The following is a 14,981-nucleotide window of genomic DNA, read 5'->3' as shown; positions in this document are numbered from 1 at the left end:
CAACCTGTATTTTCCATTTTTCTTTGTGAAATTGAATGTCATTATATTTTACCTACATATTTTATACTAATATAATGCTATTTTATACTTTAAAATCTATTATTGATCACCTAATTATATGTCTCTGCTACAAAAATACGTATATGTAAACTGAAATTTGAAAAAAATTCCTGATACTATGATGTACTAAAAATGAAAATATTTCTCTTAACTCACCATGATAGTTATTCCAATAAATTAATTCATTGAAAGAACATAGGTACATTACAGTTTTTGATAATTATTAAGCATCATTTCCTGGAAGCATCTTCTAAGGAGATGGCAGGTAGAGGATTGTTTATGGTACTTTGATTAAAAATGGTCTCACAGACATCAGTAGTTTGAAATGTCCCTTTATTTGCTTTGAGATTTCTGTATCTCTCACTAATTCATCCTGATAAAATTTGGAATATGAGAAAGTTATGCATTTATTTTGTGAAGAAAGAGAAGGATGAATTTGAAAGACCTGGCTATCTGAATAAAATTGTTTTTATCAATATGGTCCACTAGGATGTATGTTTTATGAGGGCACAGGTTTTATTTTTATTTATTTTTACCTGTTCACAACTGTATACCTAGGCTCAGGACAGTGACTGGTAAGTAGTGACTGTATTTAATAAATGTTTGAGCAACAAATAACTGAATAAATGAATTTATAAAAGCAAAATATTTGATTCAATGACATCAGAAATCACTCATGATAAATACTGTATTTCCTAGGGTTTGTGTGAGTGGGTTTCCACGGCAACAAGAAAAACACTGGAAAGAACTCTGTGGTCGAATAGTATTGGATCCCGAATTTATGGTGCAACTTCTCACAGGGGTTTATTATGCCATGTAAGTAGGTGGTCTTCGGAATTAGGTGAATTTTTCCTAACGTTTGGAAACTTAATATTTCTCTTTTTTTTCTTTATCATACAACACTAAATCTTTTGTTTAATGATGGACCCATTATCTTGTTTTTCTAATATGAACTCTTCTTAGTACTTTTTTAAATTAATGTACATTTTAAACTTGAAAACAGTATAACAACTATTAAATTCAAACCACATGGAAGGTTTCAGTTTTAGGTCTACAGCATAATGATTAGGCATTTTGTATTGTAAAATGACTACCGCAGTAAATTTACTTAACATTCATTACCACACATAGTTATAAACTTTCTTCTTTAGATGAGAGCTTTTAAGACTTATACTCTTACCAATGTTCAGATATACAATAGGGAAAGAATAGTCTCTTCAGTAAATGGTCCTGGGAAAACTGAACAGCCATATGCAAAAGAATGAAACTGAACCACTACCTTATGCCTTACACAAATATCAACTTAAAATGGATTAAAGAGTTGAATGTGTTTCCTAAAACCATGAAACTTCTAAAAGAAACTATAGGCAGGAAGATCTTTTTACATCGTCGGTATTGGCAATGAGTTTCCAGGTCTCAGCTATTATAAATAACACTGCTATGAACATAACAGAAAACTGTCTCTCCTTGTAGTTTATAACCCAGGTTTTCATGAATGCATTAAATAGGTTACCCTAAATATCAATACATGATAAAAAGTTATGTGAAGAGACATCTATAGACTATTCTAAACTTTTATATCTGAAATCTTCATTTTGTTCTTGTAACCAAAAGTGGGATTGTTTAGAGGTGGAATGATGCAAAAATTGATGTGAAAATCTTGTTTAAGAATCAAAATAGTAGGACTTGGAACAATAAAAAGGTTGTTGTTGAATATTAAAGATATTTGCTAAAGATGGTAAACTACCTGCTTCTCCTTAGGTATAATGGACAGTGGGACCTTGGCCAGGAAGTCCTTGATGACATCATTTATAGAGCTCAGCTAGAACTCTTTTCTCAACCACTATTGGTAAGTGAAAATGTTTACTTTTTATTAAATATACCTGTGCCTGTCGAGGATATAAGAAATTAGTATGCAAAATCTGAGGCAATCCAAATTATTGAGGAAAAGGGTTTATTCCATAATAGCAGTTGGTTAACTGTTGGAAAGAAAACAAAATTGGTTTAGACCTTCTCCTCCTACCATGTATCAAAATACAATTCAAATAAAGTTTAAAGAATTGAAGCCCTTAAGAAAAGAGAGGGGGATAGGTTATAAATACTCAAATTTCTGCCCTAACCGGTTTGGCTCAGTGGATAGAGCGTCGGCCTGTGGACTGAAGGGTCCTAGGTTTGATTTCGGTCAAGGGCACGTACCTTGGTTGCGGGCACATCCCCAGAAGTGGGTGTGCAGGAGGCAGCTGATTGATGTTTCTAACTCTATCCTTCTCCCTTCCTCTCTGTAAAAAATCAATAAAATATTTTTTAAAATGGTATTAAAAAAAATAAGAAAATACTCAAATTTCTGCAGGAAAGACTTTCGAAACTTAAATGATATGACAAGTCACTAAAAAATGGTTGATGATTTTTTTGACCACCTACACATCTAAATTCTAAACCATCAGTGTCTTTCTGCTGGTGTGGCTTAGTGTTTGAGCGTCAACCCATGAACCAGGAGGTCCTGGTTTGATTCCTGGTCAGGTCTCGATCCCCAGTAGTGCAGGAGTGCAGGAGACAGCCAATCAATGATTTTCTCTCATCACTGATGTTTCTATCTCTTCCTCTCCCTTCTTCTTTCTGAAAAACGTATTTTAAAAAACAAAATTGCTAAACCATGGGTATCTTAAAAACAAAATTAATATACTTTGCACAAAGTGAAAAAGAAGTATTTTCAACAAGCATGACAAGAAAGCCAATTAATATTTTGTCTTTATGAAAAGATTTTATACTTTGCCACGAAATAAATATATCTCCAAAAGGTAAATGATTAACCAAAAAACAAATGTAAACATTCACCCTAGCTGGGTGGCTCAGTTGGTTGGAGCATCGTCTCGTACACCAAAAGGTTTGAGGTTTGATTTCCAGTCAGGGCGCATATGAGAGGCAATCAATCGATGTCTGTCTCTCTCTCTCTCTCTCTCTCTCTCTTTCTCCCCTCTTCTTCTCTCCTCCTCTCACCTTCCCTCCCCCTCTCCTTTTTCTCTCTCTAAAATCAATAAAAAATCATATCCTCGGGTGAGGATTTTAAAAAAATAGTAATAAAAACAAATGTAAACATCCAATAGTGGGCTATGGAAGGCATTTTTTATGTTACCAGTAGAAGTAGAACACAGCTCTAACCACCCCTCAGCAGAGTGTGTATTCGTTTTACTATTCCATGCCTAGCAATGTATCCCAGAAAACTACTTTAATTTTTTTTTAATCATGTGTTGTAAGCACAGCATTAATGTTATTTTTAATTTCAAAGGAATGAAAACAGTTTAAATGTTCCACAGCAGAGAATGATTATTATACGATATTTGCTTGGTGAAATTATGTATTTGGAAATTTATATTAAAGAAAGATGCTAGCTTATGTTAAGTGGTAAAACAGTATACAACTGTTTTTTTTTAATCTAGATAGGACAGATGAAACAAACAAAATGTTGCCCTAGCCAATTTGGCTCAGTGGATAGAGTGAAGGCCTACGGACTGAAGGGTCCCAGGTTCAATTCTGGTCAAGGGCATGTACCTTGGTTGCAGGCTCAATCCCTGGCACGTGAGGGAGGCAACCAATCCACGTGTCTCTCTCACATTGATGTTTCTTTCTTTCTCTCCTCTCCCACTCTCTCTAAAAATCAATGGAAAAATATCCTTGGATGAGGATGTAAAAAAAAAAAAAAAAGAAACATACAAAATGCTAATAGTTGTCTAGGTGATTTGACTGTGGATTTTTATTTCTTTGCAACTTTTTGTTTTCTAAACTTTTTACAGTATTTTTATAATGGTATTTTAAAAGTTATTTATGTACTTTTACTTACAGTGTTTTAAAATATATTTTATTGATTTTTTTACAGAGAGGAAGGGAGAGAGATAGTTAGAAACATCGATCGGCTGCCTCCTGCACGCTCCCGACTGGGGATGTGCCTGCAACCAAGGTACATGCCCTTGACCGGAATCGAACCTGGGACCCTTCAGTCCGCAGGCCGATGCTCTACCCACTGAGCCAAACCGGTTAGGGCTACTTGCAGTGTTTTAAAAGTACAATTTTTAAAGCCATTTTTTTGTCTTTTTTTGTACTTTAAATTCCCATTTTTTTCTAATGTCATCACCTCTGATTTTACTCTAACATTTACATTAAAATGAATGAATAACAAGATTTTTAAAAATTATATTACAGTAATAATACTTTGCATTTGAGAGACTCTTTAAATTCATGCTTTTATCTTTGTAACAATTTTAAAAATTAAGTAGAGGGGCACTTTCAAGGCAGTATAGTTAAAGAGATTAGTAATCTCTAGTCCTGGAATAGTTCTTTATTATTGGGGATCTCTGAGGGGCCCAATAAATAACACTCCTTTTCTCTATTCAAATCTAGAGCAGATGATAAGTAGATAAAATAGTTGGCAAATAGAAAAATAAGGCATTATCTTTAGCACTGATAAAGGCTAAACTGAAAGACTTAACTCCCCACCCCTCAATAGACCTTGAAGCAGGCCCCCAACTCCTTCTGCAGAGAATGTTTGGGTTGGTAGAGAAGGCACACTTATCTAGGTTGCTACACTCCACTTGTCCTTGTCCAAGTGGAGAGGGAGGGAGAATGACAATCCTCTATCTCAAGATCTTTGCCAGATGAGCACTACCCCATTAAGGAACATAAACCCACCTGGCGACTATGACAGTGTTTGAGTGTCAAGCTATGAACCAAGAGGTCGCTGGTTCGATTCCCTGTCGGTCAGGACACATGCCTGGCTTGCTAGCTCCATCCCTGGTAGGGGGCCTGCAGGAAGCAGCCAATTGATGATGTTACTTTTTCATGGATGTTTCTGTCTGTCCCTCTCCCTTCTTCTCTCTCTCTAAAAATTAATGAAAACAGACCAATAAAAAAAAAGTCAATAAAAAGAAGTCAGTGAGGCAGCTGCTGGAGAAGAATCCTGGCTCTCTAAAAGAAACATGAATCAAACAACAGCAATTACTCTTGAGCCAGATATTTTACTCTCCTCTACGGAGGGCAGAAAGTGTTGGGACAAAATATCAGACATGTTGGGAAAAATTTCTTATGAAACAAAGGACTGGAGAAAAGGCTAATTATTTTAACCAGAGGTTAAATTTTGCATGTTATTTATTACCTGAAAAATCAGAAACTCTAATTTTTCTTATGTCAGGGTTCAAATGTTAAACAATTTTTCCTTCTATGGAATGTATTTCTTCTTTGAAAGTCAATACTTCAAGAAATGGTAAGGTGACTGACATTAAAAAAAAATAAACTCTCATTTTAAAAACATGCCTAGAACAATACAGAACAATAGAAATACAAATATTTCTGACACATTCTACTTTTATATTTTATAGTACGCATTTTAAATACATATTCAGAAATTATGGAAATGAGTAAGTGTAGAATAAGTATAAATTGTATATAGGGTGTAAATATGTCTAGACTTACATTATCATTTTAGGTTGCTAATGCCATGAAAAATTCATTACCATTTGATGCTCCTGATTCTTCACAAGAAGGCCAGAAAGTACTTAAAGTGGAAGTCACTCCGACAGTACCGAGGATTTCTCGGACTGCAATTACAACAGCTTCCATCCGTCGCCATAGATGGAGGAGGGAAGGTGAGGACAAAATCCCTATAGCTCACTCATGGATTCAGTTAAATTTATCACTGTTTTTATAGACTATATTAGCACATGATATTACAGTACTCTATAATTAAAGTAAAATGGTTCAATTTCTAAAAGCACTAAAATGGTTTACGTAACTTAAATGTATTTTAATATTTTTTAATAAAATAGATGTTATTTAGAATTCCTTATGAATGTTGAAACAGAAAATAAGATCAAGTTAATTTTTATCTTTTTTGAACTAGTAATAACAATAGGAAAGAAGTTTCTTTAAGCTTCTTACCAAATTGGGGAAAAAGGTGCATGTATGAGCATTGTGGGAGAAAATTATAACTGGCCAAACTAATGGTGTAATACAAGCTATCCATAAAAGGAATGATTGTTGTTTTTTTTAGATTTTTATCTGCTTTTCCTTTTTTAGTAAGTGCTGAATCCAGCAGTATTTCATAGTCATATGGTATTTGAATAGTCAAGCTGTCTTGGCTAAGAGAAATTAACTGCCATTTTAATGATTCCTATTTTTCTATCCTATTCATTTGCAAACCTCACATTGTTCATCTGCTGCCTTATGTGTGTGTATGCTGTGCACACACATGTAACTATATAAATAGTGTTTGTGTTTATATCATATCCATATATACATTCTCTTATCTGCCTGGGTCAAAATGCTCAGAAAGAATAGAGGAGCACAAAAAGCACTAAAATGTTATATGTTGAATCCCAGATGGCTTTGACTTCTCAAACGAGGCTGACTCGAGTATTCCTGGCTCCCCGATCCAACACGGCTCCACTGACCTAGGGATCAAACGTGTGCAAGAGGGGGAGGTGCTGGTGCGCAGGACCCCTGAGCACGGCTCACCGGAGCCCAACTCAGCAGCAGCCACAACAGAGGGTAGGACAGAGATGAGGAGACAGAAGTCAGTGAGGCAGTTGCTGGAGAAGGATCCTGGCTCTCTAACCCCAAGCAGAACATTTTCCATTCTAGTGTGTGTTTCCACGTATTAGCGTATTAGCTCCTCCTTGCAAAGCACAAACCCCCATATGCCCAGTTTCAGGTCAAGTACAATCTTTAGTTACCATTTGTGCTGGCCTGGAGTCTGCATCCCTGTGTAATCAAAGAACAGCTTGGCATGGCTACTAACAAAGCAGAGGCCTGTCTCCAAAAGGTCTGCAAATGCTTGGGATTTTTCATTACTGAGCATGTTTATTCTAACATTAGGAGAGGGAAAATGCACACAGTGGACATGAGCCTTATTAGTCAATGTGAGTTTATTTAATTCATATAATAATTTATTCTTTAAAAAATATGTGCAGAGAATTTTAAAACTTTAATACATTATCTTTAAGAAATTGGAATAAAGTGGAGTCGGCAATTTAATCTGTAATCCCAGGGTAGTCAATAATAATAATTTCTTACCTCTTTAACAGAGTAAACTGGTATTGATTGGCTTTTTATAATCTTTGGGTCAAGTTGCCTGGGTCTAACCAGTGAACTATTGACATCTTTTCTCTATAAATGTACTACCCTGGTGCACACTACATTTTATCATTTATTGTAAATAATGATTATCTTATGTACCTCCCAAACAGAATTGAAATGTATTATTTAGAAGCCAGGTATCCTGTAGATCTTGTTTCTACAATGTAGGTATCTCAAAATGAGAATCATCCCCCCTCTTCCATAAATCCCCATTGCCCTGGTACCACCACCACCACCACCACCACCGCCACCACCACCACCTGGAAAAGAACACTTTTCCCTGATTAGGAAAGTGTTTATTTGCTGCTTTCCATGTGATGCCATAGGAGTTCGCTTTGTGAAAAAGGGAACTTGTAGCCTAACTTTTTTTTTTATTATTTAATGAATTGCTACTGTGGAGCCTTTACATTAATTTATGAAACATAGCAAGTAGTTTTAGACTAGGGAACATATTTTTACTTATTTTAAAGATCAAACATACACGAAGCAGTTACTTCCACCTTAAGGAAGTCTCTTGCTCTTTGGTGCATTAAAAATTTGAGCATGCTCAGTAAGAATTTAAATCTACTCTCTGTCCATTTGCTCAGATTAACCTTACTTCCTTGACCAGTGTTGCATGTGCATGATCTAGGGACCCAAAGACTTGGTGCTGTTTTACAGAGATCCTGTGAGAAACGCAACCTTCCCTTTTCATTTTTTCTGTATCTTTTATCCCTGGGAGTCAGTTTTATCTTGTGTAAAGGCATAAAAATAAATATGTGAATAGATGTTGAATCCAAAGTTGATATAAATGGAACAACATTATATTTCTTAACATTCTTTTTTTAATTGAATTTATTGGGTGACATTGGTTAATAAAATTATATAGATTTCAGGTGTTTTTTTAAAATTCTAGATGACTAAATGAGCCACTTGATGTGTATCTCCTACCATTGTTAGAGTGTTTGTGCTAAATGTAGTTATACTATGTTAACACTTGATATTCTAGAAAGTGTGGGATAAGGTTGAAACATTTTTTCCAATTGATTAAAGTCAGACACTTTGAAAAAGGAACAAAAATAGTAGTATCAATAGTAGAAAATTTCAGTTTGTAAGGGTAGAGTATAGCCATTCTCATTGAGTCTAAAATTTCAGTGTGTTTGAAATTTCTCAAAAATTATTTTATCTTTTAATCTAGATTAAATTATAGTTTTAAATCAGTATTAGTAGAAACTAAATTTATAAGGAAAGGCAGGCATAATGGAAAAGTTTGTTAAAAATCCTTTTTGGTTAAAAAATTATTTTTGTTTGTTTCTTCTTTGGATCATTAATAGTACTGTTATCACTCAGGGAGAATATTAGAAAGGAAAATGTTCTAAGGTACAGTTACTCTATATATGTGTGTATGAAAGTTTATTTAGAAAGTCACAGAGGTGGAAGAAATGAGCAGTAGAAGAAATGGGCTCAGGAAATAAGTTAGAGAGGTGAAGGAAAAGGCCCTTGGAGCTTAGGAGAGAGATGGGTGAAGGTAACGGGACTGGGGGCAAAGAGGAGGGGAATGGAGAGGTGCAGGCGAGCCCAGGAGAGGGAGAGCACCACACAGTTACCTTTTGTTCCTTGAGATTTTTTTAAACTAAAGGAAGGAAATTACCAAAACCTGCCCTTGACTGGAATCAAACCTGGGACCCTTGAGTCCGCAGGCTGACTCTCTATCCCCTGAGCCAAACCGGTTAGGGCACCAAAACCTATGTAAAGTTCTGGTAATTCTGAAGTCTACTGGAGCTTTTGGATAAACGTAGATAATTGACCTTAAAAAAAAAAAGAAAACATTTTTTTGTATGTGGTTTTAAATAGTTTTACAATTAAAACTGTATTTTTTGTATGTTGAAATTGAGACTATGAGCCCATTACCTACCTTTATTCTGATTGTCAAGTAATGTTCTATTTGTGATTTTTTAAAGCTTAATTTAAAATTATTACTAAATTGAGGATGCCTGTGATTAAAATATAGTCAGTGTTCCACTATACTGAAACAGCATTTGTAGTATATAAAACATCAGTAGGTTCTCTTGCATGGTGGCTTTTATGTTATCATCATCTCTTTATGGCCATATTGCTTGGGCACCAGATCTGCATGTGGCAGGATTCAGAAGCTAGCACTAAGTCTCTCAGTCTCCTTTCCTAATTTCATATATATATATATGTGTGTGTATATATATATCCAATAATACATTTCTGTTCTCTCCTGGTTTTATATTACTGATATCAATTCTGAACCAGTAACCCTTCTTGGGCATTTTGGAGTTGTTTATACTAACTGAAGGAAGTTGCTAAGATGATATCACGTGCATATAATTTAAAGTTTTTATTTGAGATACATTGTATCCTATTCTTTTGAACAAGGGGTTGAGAGAAGTGGTGTCAGCTGCATTTTCATATGGCTTTGCATGATGTTTAAAGATTATTAAACTGCTGGATAAAAATGACAAGGTGCTTTTTGCTTTAAGGATAGCTTATTTCATTCTTCTTTTGAAGGAAGGAAATAACTAATCCCTATGAGAAAATATAACTAAGAAAATATTTTTATTTTTTCAGGTACTATGTTAAATAAAGATTGTGTTTAAATATTTCATATATAGTTTACTTAGGTAACCCTATCACAAGGTAATATTTGTCTAGATTTCCTTCCTAACATTTTACCTTAACTATAATATTGCTATCTGCATGTAGATTCAGGTTAAAGTTCTCGAAGTCTGGTAAGCATACGTAATGATGTAGCAAATCACTATCAGTTTTTGAAAGAAGCAAGTGTATTATTTTCTAAGAGAATGTTTTTCATACTTTCAGTAAGACAATTGGGCTTTCTGGAAACCGCAAGCTAAATATATATGTTTCTTCCCTTCTTACAAAATCCAAAGAAAAGGATTCTTTTGTTAACTGCAGTTTCTGCATGAAACATAATCGGGCATTATAGTATTTTGGGATTACAAACATAATACTTCTCAAACTAAAAATCTTAAATTTTACAGAAATACATAATACATGAAGTAAAAGTCCTTTTTAAATATTCCTGCTGGTTCCCTAGCTTGCCCTCTGATAATCAAGTATTTTCTTCACATTAATTGATCAAGAAAATATGGAAACCAGTGATTAAATATGTCCATAAGACAAAAGACAATAAGGAATACAATTGGAGCAATGTAAAGTTTTTTTTAGAATTAGAAAATTTACTACTTCCATCATAAAGGTTTTAAAGCCATTTAGCAGCAGTGAACTGTTGAAGAAATATACATTTTTATTTTTAAAAAGGGTTTGGCTTTTTATAGATAATTTTTTTTTGCATTATTCTGGTTGACTGAAATTAGAAAGGGGTCTATTTTATGGTGGGTTAAGGAAGATAGGAAAAATTGTGTTTATTTAAATAGATATGATCACCTCAAATTGATAAGGATGTATTACAGTGATTTATGATGACAAAATGTTGTATTTTACCTAAAATTGTTTTATAATCCTAAATTCTGATAGTATACTATCAGAATTTGTGGGTAATTTTACAAAAGTTGGACTATTAAAGCTAAATAAACAGAATGAATAAAGTTAGAATTCTGTGTAGATTAAGGTTTCTTCCCGTAAATTATTTAGGGGCAGTGTTGATAACAAAGCCATTGCTAACCTATATCAAACATTACCCAAGAGTTAAAGTCAGTCGAGTTGTTATTCACAGTTACTTCTTATTTAATTTGGCTATTGCTGAGTCTTTCTGATTTGTTTCTTAGGTGCTGAGGGAGTAAATGGAGAAGAGGAGTCGGTAAACCTAAATGATGCAGATGAAGGATTTTCATCAGGGGCTTCCCTCAGCAATCAGCCAATTGGGACCAAACCATCCTCCTCTTCTCAGAGGGGAAGCTTAAGGAAAGTAGCAACTGGGCGTTCAGTCAAGGAAAAAGAAGCAGCGTCTCCCATCAAATCCAGTGAAAGCCCTCGAGATTCAGTAGTTCGCAGGCAGTATGTACAGCAACCTACTGATCTTAGTCTAGATTCAATTGAGCTGACACCGATGAAGAAACACCTGAGTCTGCCTGCTGGCCAGGTGGTGCCAAAAACCAATAGTTTAAGTCTAATCCGGACAGCCAGTGCTTCCTCAAGTAAATCATTTGACTATGTAAATGGCGGTCAAGCAGGTACCAGCTTTGGGGTTGGTACTGAGGGAGTTACTAATTTAGCAACTAGTAATGCTAATCGATACTCGACTATCAGTCTACAGGAAGACCGGCTAGGTCAAGCTGGAGAAGGTAAAGAGCTCCTCAGCCCAGGCGCCCCCTTAACCAAGCAGTCTCGATCCCCAAGTTTCAATATGCAGCTAATATCCCAGGTGTAGTTTTGACATCCTCTCTCATCTTTCATTTCATTGTGAAGAAGAAACTTCATCCCACATTGTGAAAATATTGGTCATGGTAATCAGAGTTGATTTAGTTTAGGTATGTTCATACTGTATTTTGTATGGAAACAGCAATAATGTTTTCTTTCTCCTCCTTCCTATATCTTCTCTTCACCGATTCCTTGTGAATGTGTTTGTGAAGCAGTATAAAATATTTGCATTTTCCATGCCTTCCTTTCTCCTTGGGTGATGTGCAATCCGTCGTAGGCTGATCGGTCCCATTTCAACACTGTGAGACTGAGGATATGTTAGAGGAAATGGTGTATATGATCCCTATGAGATGATTCTTTGGCTTTCTTTTAAAAACACACACAAAAAAACGGGTTTGTTCTCATAATCTATAAACTATGAATACTGGGTCATATTTTTTTTCTCTCAACCAGGAGTGCCTCAGAGATTCTGCTATGACTTTGGACTTCTCTGAGTCTGTGCAATCATTTTCTTGAGAAGCATGGGGAAAGGTGGTAGACTCTGCACTTTTTTATTAAAATGAGTGTCTCTTTTTCTCCCATCTCTTTTATCTCGAGGATATGAATGTTTAGTTACCGAGGCATTTGAATCAAGTGTGGCCACCTCCACTAGAGGGCAGTTGATTGTGTAATAATTGATAATGCACTTTCTCAATGGCTTATAGTCATTATTAACATGTCTTCCCTCCTCCCCACAAGGACATAAGGTTATTTCTGTCCTTAAAGTTAGAACAACTAACAAATCAGAGAATCCAAGGGGCATGTTCTTTTTCCCAGGAATGACTGACACTTTGGTGCTGGGGTTTTGTGGAGGGAGGGGTGGTCTTTGTTTAGCTTATGTGGGATTGTGTGTGTGAGGGGAAGTTTTGATTGGTTTTCTTTCTTTGTGAGTTTATGACTGAAGTAGAACAAGTACGTCTTCAGGTAAAGAGAGGGATTTCTCAAGTACTTTCTGTGATGTCAGACTATTGGAGAAACCCTTTCAGCTGCTTTCTAGATGTACCTAAATTCAGTCAGATGTTTTGGATTAAGAAACCTGAAGTCCTGATATATACTCCAAGGAAATACATCAGGGACAGATAATTGGCTGAAAACACTGACACTTCAATGTGACACATTTTTATAGAACATTTCTACAAGGGGGTACTGACTTGATTTCTCCTACAAGGACCACACTGCCTTTGTGTTTGATGTAATGCAATTTGTGTACCTTCTAATCATATAGCTGCAAAAGTTTCTCATTTTTATAAAACTTTGAAATCATGCCAGTAAGCTAAATGTTGAATGTATGTAAAGTAGCATTTGGTAACTATGCTACAAAAATGCATTACTGGTTTAAAAAAAAAATCTGATTTGGTTGGTTAAAATTTCATTATGACCTCTTCTGGGTTTCAGGCTCTAATGCTTGATTAAATAGAAGAGAATATGTTGGTTTTTGAAAATCAGTATATTGTGACTTGAACTGCTATGTGTTATTCTTCCACAGAATACATCAGAACTATTAGTGCTTTGTATATCTAGACATTTTATTTTATTTTTGTGAAAGAAAAATATACTGAATTTATAGAAAGCAAGTATTCTCATAATTAACGAAGTTTAAAATTTACCTCTACCAATTAAAACTATAATAGATTTTGATAAATAAAATAACTGGAAAAATGCCTCTTATTCTTTTCATACCTATAATTCTCCCCCCTCCTTTTTTTTGATTGTAAGAGGTTTTTTGTTTGTTTTGTTTGTTCTTAAATGGATTTTCTGTTATAATCTTTATAAAGCAATTAGATGCTTGTTTGAATTTGGTGGTTTGTAACATTTTTCATCTCATATTAAAATGGAAAACTAGAACCTGAACTAGTATCTACGAAATTGCCAAAGTCTAGGATAAAGCTAAAAGTTGATAGAGATTTATTGATTTGTATGTGTGTGTGTACGTATGTGTATATATATGGTGTGTATATGTATATATTACAAAGACATATTTTAGGTATCCCTTCTAATTTAACTAAGAGATATCAGATAAATGAATTAAAAATTAGCCAAAATAAATGAAGTGTAAAGATTTGTAACATAGTAAGGAAAGCAAAGTTTAGGTATAAAAGGAAAAGAGCATTATACTTAACCAGGGCGAGAGATCTTAGCCATGGCTGGAGGTCATTTACTTTTATGGCAGAAATACCCAGTTGACTTAGGAGGCTGTTTTTAATTCAATAAATTGTACATTTATTGGCATCTAACTCTAGTATAATTTTAGTTAAAGCACACACAAAAACCAAATAATATCAAATTACAGCAAAACTCTAACAAATATTATAAGATCTCCCTTTGGTTTGTTAGAAATCTTATACCTGAAAACTTGGTTTTGAAAACTGTCAACTTAGAGGATTTCATTTATGTGTATGTCTACATATGTATTTTGTATGTATACATAACCCATTAATGTTGCATAAACCATAACATTTATGTTTCATTCTTTTAAGTGATGTGATTTGGCCCTAATGGGAAAAAAACCACCACATTTTATTTAGTTCAAACTTTGCATTCAGGATTTATGTCCTGTGCAAGGTATAGTTTAAATGGAATGAGTTAGTTTAACAAACCATAAGTCAATTTTTTTTTTAAATTTATTGCTTAAAGTATTACAAAGGGTATTACATATGTGTCCATTTTATCCCCCCGCCCTAGACAGTCCCCTAGACTCCCCTATCCATAAGTCAAATTTTTTAAGAGATTTTTTATATTCATCTACATTATTTATTGGATTTAATTAAAAATATGTCTCAGATGTACAATAGTTGTTAAAATATATGCCAGCAATATCCTTTAACATCCTTTTATTTTATACTTCCTAATGTTCATTTAAAAGGGAAAGTCCTTTTATCTTTGGAACAGCTAGTTAGGGAGAAAATACTTGTTTTCTATAATAAAACAATTTGATGCCATCTATACCAGGCTGGATTAAAAAAACTCTGAAGGATTGCAGAACTCTTCTCTATGGCAGTAATTAAAATCATGTTCATAGAAAGCAAACTAAAATGAAAAGTGAAAAGCTAACTCAGAAGTAAGATATTTTTAAAATATATTTTTATTGATTTCAGAGAAGCAGGGAGAGGGAGAGAGAGATAGAAACATCAATGATGAGAGAGAATCATTGATTGGCTGCCTCCTGCACGCCGCCTCCCCACCCCCTGGGGATCAAGCCCACAATCCGGGCATGTGCCCTTGACTGGAATCGAACCTGGGACCCTTCAGTCTGCAGGCTGATGATCTATCCACTGAGCCAAACCAGCTAGGGCCAGAAGTAAGATTTTTAAATAAACTTTTTAGAAGCTGGCTGAGGGTTGGTTGTAATTTGAAATCCTGACCCCTACCCTCCTAATTACTCTTCTGTGCCTGTTTATTATAGAATTTTA

General features: G+C 34.7%; 1 protein-coding gene across 7 annotated transcripts in view; it reads left to right on the top strand.

Moving 5' to 3' along the window:
- Positions 1-14,070, top strand: part of FAM126B (family with sequence similarity 126 member B) — a 41,859-nt gene extending 27,789 nt beyond the window's left edge. For 6 of the 7 annotated variants that reach the window (XM_036319023.1, XM_036319027.1, XM_036319028.1 and 3 more), the window contains 5 exons: positions 760-876; positions 1,822-1,909; positions 5,537-5,696; positions 6,430-6,597; positions 10,941-14,070. In XM_036319023.1, coding sequence (XP_036174916.1) covers positions 760-876; positions 1,822-1,909; positions 5,537-5,696; positions 6,430-6,597; positions 10,941-11,542 — 1,135 coding nt within the window. In that variant the 3' untranslated portion in view covers positions 11,543-14,070. The remainder of the gene's footprint in view (positions 1-759; positions 877-1,821; positions 1,910-5,536; positions 5,697-6,429; positions 6,598-10,940) is intronic. The other variant, XM_036319026.1, reaches the window with a different exon arrangement.
- The last annotated feature ends 911 nt before the right edge of the window (positions 14,071-14,981 follow it).

Source organism: Myotis myotis, unplaced genomic scaffold (assembly GCF_014108235.1).
Source record: "Myotis myotis isolate mMyoMyo1 unplaced genomic scaffold, mMyoMyo1.p scaffold_m19_p_8, whole genome shotgun sequence".
In the NCBI taxonomy this organism is placed as follows: Eukaryota; Metazoa; Chordata; class Mammalia; order Chiroptera; family Vespertilionidae; genus Myotis; species Myotis myotis.
The sequence above is the reverse complement of the archived record's forward strand: the minus strand, read 5'-3'. Positions and strand labels throughout refer to the sequence as shown.